Source organism: Marmota marmota, unplaced genomic scaffold (genome assembly GCF_001458135.2).
Source record: "Marmota marmota marmota unplaced genomic scaffold, marMar, whole genome shotgun sequence".
In the NCBI taxonomy this organism is placed as follows: domain Eukaryota; kingdom Metazoa; phylum Chordata; class Mammalia; order Rodentia; family Sciuridae; genus Marmota; species Marmota marmota.
The window spans coordinates 3,196,278-3,203,877 of record NW_025999899.1 but is presented as its reverse complement, the minus strand read 5'-3'; the positions used below and the strand labels follow the sequence as shown (position 1 = coordinate 3,203,877).

Genomic DNA, 7,600 nt, shown 5'->3' with positions numbered 1-7,600 from the left:
TATTTAATTCCTGTGATAGTTCCATGAAGGAGAGGGAATCTTATTATGTGTCAAAGATTGAAGAATGTGGAATTTGAACACGCCAATGCTCCACTATGCGTCAGTACTGAACCTGTTTAAGACTGCAGACTATTATATTGTGGAGGTTCTTCTCACCTCTCCCCACCTCAGAAACAGTGAGCTGTATGTATCATTGTCTAGGTTTCCATTCTTGGTCATTAGTTTCTTTGACCCCCTGCAAGTGATGGCAACCAAATCTGTTATTTCAACTACTTTTATTTTTTATTTATTTTGTTTAAAGAGAGAGAGAGGGAGAGAGAGAGAGACAGAGGGGGGGGCGAGAGACAGAGAGAGAGAGAGAGAGAGAGAGAGAATTTTTTAATATTTATTTATTTTTTTAGTTTTCGGCGGACACAACGTCTTTGTTTGTATGTGGTGCTGAGGATCAAACCCGGGCCGCACGCATGCCAGGCAAGCGCGCTATGGCTTGAGCCACATCCCCGCCCTCAACTTCTTTTAAATGGCACTGACCTCCACATCTCTGCAGCCTATGTCATAGTTGTTGTCCTCATTTTTCAATGGACATCTTCACTTGATGCTTTCTGACCACACAAAGTTGAACTCTTTATTATTTACCCACATTTGCTCTTTGTCCTACATTCTATTTCTTGATTCACATTATCTTCCAAATAGTTATCTAATAGACTGTGTATGTTTGTGTATTTTGGGTATATGTTCACAAAAAGGATTATTCTCAGCCACATTTTGGAAAAGAATCCCATTGGACCCTCACCCTACACCCTGTACTAAGTTACAGGTTAGGGGGATTGCCAAAAGAGAGCAATGTGGTTACTGATGTTTCCTTAGACTAGCACTGCCACATTACATTTAGCCTTTTGAAAATATCATTTTCAAATGCTGTTGACAAGAGACACAGGTAATAGTGTTCTTAATTTGGCTCATGGCTTACTATTTCCTCCAGTCCTTACTCCGTAACGTTTAGGGGGACACCAATGAGGCTCTGTGTGCCTGCCATTTTCTCTCCATTCTTTTTGAAATAGATGCCAATCAGCACATACTTTACCCTGTGGCTTTGAACAAGTAGAATATTCCAGCATACTGATGAATGTTTTTCAAAGTTTCAGGGTAATTTTGGGTCCTCTTGACTTCTTACACCTTAGTTCCTAATTTCAGGAGTGATCAGGTAATGGGGATAAATGAATTAATTCCCAATAAATGTCATCTTCACAAATCTCTTAAGTATTCTTGAGATATTTTAAAATTATATTGAAAGCTAACTTTATAATTTTTCACCTTATAATTATCTTTACTTTTAATCCTAGGAAAAAAGTAAATCTTGAATTAAGGTACTGCTAATTTTAATTAAAAATATGCTTTCATTATGGTAATATACAAGTTTTGAAAGGGAAACTAAGTTAATATGCTTGTTTAATAAACTAATTTTTAAAATTCTTATTTTTACATGATCAAATGTGTGAAACTTAAAAAGTGTAGTTTCTGAATTTTGCATGAATTTAAATATTTTCTTGTATTAAATAGTTTTATAAATTGTAGTTTTTATTTAGTGATTTAAGCCATCTAAAATGCACTTTATTTCAGAGAGTAAGGAATTGGGGCTGGGGATGTGGCTCAAGCGGTAGCGGGCTCGCCTGGCATGCGTGTGGCTGGGGTTCGATCCTCAGCACCACATACAAACAAAGATGTTGTGTCTGCTGTAAACTAAAAAATAAATATTAAAAAATTCTCTCTCTCTCTCTCTCTCTCTCAAAAAAAAAAGAGTGTAAGGAATTCATTTAATATTTTACCATGTCAGTCATCCCAGTACCATTCTTTAAGTACTGCATTCTTTACCACATTTAACTTAAATACCATATTCATCATAAAAAAATTCCCCCCACAGGACTATTTCTTCAAATCTTTCCTCATTTCTTGATCTCTTTGTCAATTTCTATACAAGTGTATACTGTTTTACTTACAGATTTTTTTTCCAGATATATACTGGTATTGCTAGGCATAGAATCAACTAACATTTCTAGATTTTCAAATAGTTCTTAGAAATTTTACTTATTTTCTCTTTCAAGTAAATCTAAGAATAAGCTTGTTTGTTTCCATAAAAATAATTCCAGTTGGAATTTGGCATGGATTTCATCAAGTGTCTTTGAGGAGAATTGAAGTCGTTCAAGACTTAAAATCTCGTTGAGTTTTAGATTATTTTTTATGGTACTGGTTATGAAACCCAGGGTTTCATGTATGCTAGGCAAGTGTTGTAAATTGTTGAATTCTGAATTGATTGGTTTTATTATATAAAAATTCATCTGCAAAAGCTGTTTAAAATGAGTATTCTTCTGAAGACAAATTTCTAGACACATATACCGTATTACTATTGAATCATGAAGAAATAAAAACCAGAACTTACCAATAACAAGTAGCAAATTTGAATCAATAATAAAAAGTATCCCATCAAAGAAAAACATATTAACTGTTAGGTTCTACAAAACAGGAGTAATTAATTCCAATTCTTCTTAGTTATTCAAAAATTTTTTAAGACATAATTCTTCCAAACACATTGTATGAGGCCAACATTACCCTGATACCAAACCAAAGAGGTAAAAATAAAAAAAGAAAGAAAATAAAATTTCAAGCTAATATTTTCAATGAACACATATGCAAAACTTCTCAGTAAAATACGACTCTGCTGAATCCACAACATTATAAAGATTTGCATCATAATCAAGTGGGATTAATCCCTGAGATGCAAGAATGGTTCAAAATACAAATCAATAAACATGATACACTACATCAATATAATGAAAGACAAAAACCATGATTATCTCAATAGATATTGAAAATGTATTTGATAAAATTTAGAACCCTTTAAAAATCATCAAGAAATCTTTCATAGAGGGAATATACCTCAACATAATAAAGGTCATTTACAATAAGCTAAAATTATATTGAATGGAGTGAAGCTGAAATCTTTTGTTCTAAGATCTGGAAGAAGAGGATGTCCACTTTGCACAAATTTTATTGAACATAGTGCTGGAAATCCTATCCAGAGCAATAAGGCAAGAGAAAGAAACAAAGAACATCCAAGATGAAAAGAAGAAGTCAAATTGTTTCTGTTAGCCCAACATGATCTTATATCTAGAAACCCTCAAAATTTCATCAAAAACTATTAAAAGTAACAAACAAATTCAGCAATTTTTCAAGGTAAAAAAGTAGCTAATTACAGTAGCAATGTTATATACCAAAAGTGAACTATATGAATTAAAATTAAGAAGACAATCCAAATTACAGTAGGTAAAACTTTAACTAAAATACTTGTAAATAAGTTTAACCAAAGAGAAAAAAATCTCTACTGTGAAAAGTATAAAACCTTGTTGAAAGAAACTGAAAGACAACAACAAAAAAAAGGAAAAGCATCTCATATTCATGGATTGGAATATTGTTAAGATGTTCATACAGTTTGTGATTACAACATGTACATTTTTCTAAAATATTTTTAAAAATATGTCCATAATACCCAAAGTGATATATGGATTTGGTGCAGTCCCAATCAAAATACCAATATGTTCCATCATGAGATTCCTACCAAAATACCCATGACATTTTTCACATTAGTAGACAAAACAATTCTAAATTGTTTAGAATGAAAAGAACAGCTAGGAAGTGAAATGAATTGATGGGAAATTTTGAGGAAGTTCTGGCATTTAGACAGCTGTGGGGTCAGCAGACTATGAAGGAGGAAATAAATGGGTTTGGATACCATCACCTACAGGGTACAAATAGGGAAACAAATAAACCAAGATGGAAACAGCCCATTCTATAGAGGAGCTGGGTTTTAAAAAGAGTGGCTACTCCCTTCTTTTGGATGTGGGAGAAAATGAAAAGAAGTCTCTGATCTTGCACCAGCTGAACAACGGATTTTCTGAATGACAAGGAAAGTCAGTGAACTTCATATTTTGTAGTTACAAATAGTGAGAGTATCTTTTCTACTTCCTTTGAATATAATGAGTGTGTAATCAAGGCATAGATATCAGGAACTTTTGCAAAGTCAAAATACCAAACAAGAAGGTGTCCTTTAAAACTAAACTTTTTACCAACTTCAGGCTTCCTTGCCCAGTCCTGGAGAAATAATTTATAGGGTCCTTGCCTTAGTTAATGACATGTAAAGACAGAATTGTGCAATGACAGCATTACATAAAGGGTTAAAAATGTATTTAGGGACAGGAAAAGGCAGAAAAATTAATGTAGACATGTATTTAGGGACAGGAAAAGGCAGAAAATTAAGAGAGAGAATGATGCCAATATTTGTGCAGGAATATTGTGTAGGAGATATTTGAAGGAGGTTGGGAGGTGGAGATATTTAGATGTTGTTGAGTAACAACGTAAGATTATGGAGCACTATTTAAAAATTCTGCCATGGTCAAAGCATGTTTGAGATAAAATAACAAAATATGAGGGTAACTTAAGAATGTAAAGAATAGAGGTCTCATAAAACAGTAGCCCTTATCCTGTGCTTCCCAGGATCACCAAGAAAAGAGAAACAGGAAGGCATAGCCAGGTTAACAAGACCCCCTTCCAACTAATTAGCTAAACTTTCTCTCTTTTACCTGTTGAACAATTATGTGATATGCTACTTCGTCAGAAGTTACCATGTTGTGGGAAACAATCTAGAATAATATTCCAATATTAATATCAATACATTTACTAGATAAAATGATATTAAAAAATCCAATAATTTCAATCATACATAGGTGGGAATTTTCTTCTGACAAAAGACTCTTCCTAGGGCTCCCTTCATGTCTCTGTTCCTCAGGCTGTAGATGAAGGGGTTCAGCATGGGAGTCACCACCGTGTACATCAGAGACATGACAGTATCTTTTACAGTAGAATTATTAGCTGATGGGCATAAGTACAGAGCTATGACTGGCCCATAGAACAGTGACACCACAGAAATGTGGGAGCCACAGGTGGAGAAGGCTTTATGGATACCCTGAGCAGAAGGAACCCTGAGGATGGAAGAGACAATTCGTGCATAGGATAAGATAATGAGTAGGAATGGGAGGACAACAACCAGTCCTCCCATGATATATATCACCAAATAATTAACATGAGTGTCAGAGCAAGCCAGTTTCAGTAGAGCAGACATGTCACAGAAAAAGTAGGGGATCATATTGTCCACACAAAAAGACAGTCTTGCCATGAGCAGGGTGTGCAACAGGGCATGGAATGTGGTCAGCACCCAGGACAGCATCACCAGGGAGAGACAGAGCTTGGGGCTCATGATGGTGGTGTAGTGCAGGGGAAAACAGATGGCCACATAACGGTCATAGGCCATGGCCACAAGGATGAAGTTGTCAAGGTCTCCAAAAAACAGAAAGAAGTAAATCTGGGTCAGGCAGCCTGCATAGGGGATGGATGGGATTTGGCTCTGCATGTTCTGTAGCAATTTGGGCATGGTGACAGAGGAAAAGCAGAGGTCAGAGAAGGACAAGATGCTGAGAAACAAATACATGGGTGTGTGCAGATGGGAGTCCAGGCGAATGAGGATGATGATGAGGAGGTTCCCTAGGACAGTGATTAGATATATGCTTAGGAAGAGGTCAAAGAACAGGTTTTGGTGCTGTGGCTGGCTGGATAGGCCCAGGAGGAGGAACTCTGAGATGATAGTTTGGTTCCTTCCTTTCATGCTCTGTCTCCAGTACCTTTAAGAGAAAATAATAGGATCTCTTTAAATTCAAGTAAGATGAATGTATTTCTATGTTCTTGGTCCATTTTTCATTGTGCAATTGATCGTCACATTAACACCACATTAATTATAACCTCTAAACTACAAATGTCTTAAGACCCTATAAGCATTGGTGATTTTTAATGAATTCTTTTTAACATGTTTCCTCCTTCCCTAAACACTTATCTGTTTTCCTCTGGGATAAAAATACATTGATCTTTCTCTTACCTGCTTGACTGATTATCATTAGGTTCTTGTTTTATCAGTATCTTTTTAATGTGTGTCGTTCCTGGGAATTGAACCCAAGGACACTTTACCACTGAGACACATCCCCAGCCCTTTTTTTTTTAAATTTTGAGACAGGATCTCTCCAAGTTGTTTAGGACCTTGGTAAGTTACTGATGTTGGCTTCCAACTTGTAATCCTCTTGCCTCAGTCTCCTGAGTTGCTGGGATGACACCACTCCTGGTTCCATCACTATCTTTTATATTGATGTTATTTAAGTATCTTTCTAAACCCCATTATTTTATAATTCTACAAATATTCCAAAGAAAAAAACTCAGGCATAGATGTCTCTTTCACCCACAGAACTCTGCATCCCATTTCTTAATGATGATCTTCTCTTGGATGTATTCAGGCATCCTTAGCACAATATGTCCTTAATGAAACACATGATCTCACTTAATTCTCTCCCAACCTCCTCCTCTTCTACATTCTTAAAAGTAGAAGGAATTCAGAATCAAATCATAAGTCTGTGAATTTTATTTCACCCATTCCCTTTCTTTTAACATCAACTCCAATCTAACATATCCTAGAGATTTCACTCTTCATTCTGCTGTTTCATCCATTCTTACCCCAAGACCATATTTCTGGAACAGGATGACATATGATCTCTCCTGAACTATGAAAGCCGTCTCTCAACTTATGTCCCTCTTTTCCATGCCTCAATACCCTTCTCTTTTAATATGCTTCATCCACACTGTGGCATTCCAAGATTGAAATCTGGTCATGCCTGTTCTGATGAGTGCCTTATGGGATTGCTCGTCAGATGAAGGCAACCTTCCTTTCAGGGGCACAATGATGCTTCATTACCTGATCTGTGACCATGGACTCCAGTGGCCCCACAGTGACTCTTGTATCCCACTCTCCAGCAATGCTGGACCTACGGTCATATATTATTGCCTCTAGTATTTCTTACTTGGTGTTCCTCCTGTGGCCTATCATTTTCTCCCCTCTGCCTCTTCTTCACTTGGCCTATCCTTAGGCACTTGCTAACACAAACCTTCCCTGAGACTCCAGACCAGGTGAGTCCTGCTGCAGGTTCCACAGCATTCTACACTCATGTTGCACCACTAAATGTGCTGATCACTGGTGGATAGCTGACTTCGCACCAAATTGTGAACTCCATGCAGGAAACTCCGTCTGCTCCATGTCTGCAGCAGAGCAGCCCCTGGCATGGTGCCTGATGTGGCCAATGCTTCAGTAATATTTGTTGGCAGTCATTCAGGTTGGGACAGATTCCTTCAACTTTAAAGGCAGCGAGTTCTCATTATGTAAAAAAAAAAAATACTGTTATTAAATTCTCCCAACATTTAAATTTACTGGACCTAACCATTTAGCCACACTTCACAAATGCAATTTGTACTTATGGACAATATTAGGCTATGTCAGATGTCTTACTCTTTTGAGTGATACTGATGACTCCTGCTAATATTTACATAAGAAAATAAATATACTGAGCATTTTATAAAATATGGGGAAGGCACAATTTTTTTGAGTCCTCATTTGAATTCTTCTTCTGATGCCCACACTGTATGGAATGATTAATTTTATGTGACAATTTAGTTA

The 7,600-nt window shown here is 36.4% G+C and overlaps 1 protein-coding gene across 1 annotated transcript; it reads right to left on the bottom strand.

Moving 5' to 3' along the window:
- Positions 1-4,768: 4,768 nt before the first annotated feature.
- Positions 4,769-5,758, bottom strand: LOC107159332 (olfactory receptor 1-like). Its single transcript, XM_015505887.2, has one exon. The coding sequence runs from the start codon at positions 5,711-5,713 to the stop codon at positions 4,769-4,771; it is 945 nt and encodes a 314-aa protein (XP_015361373.1). The 5' UTR covers positions 5,714-5,758.
- Between the last annotated feature and the right edge of the window lie 1,842 nt (positions 5,759-7,600).

What these genes read in the sequence shown, in the direction of transcription:
- LOC107159332 (XM_015505887.2), bottom strand. Translation starts at nt 5,713, where the DNA reads ATGAAAGGAAGGAACCAAACTATCATCTCAGAGTTCCTCCTCCTGGGC.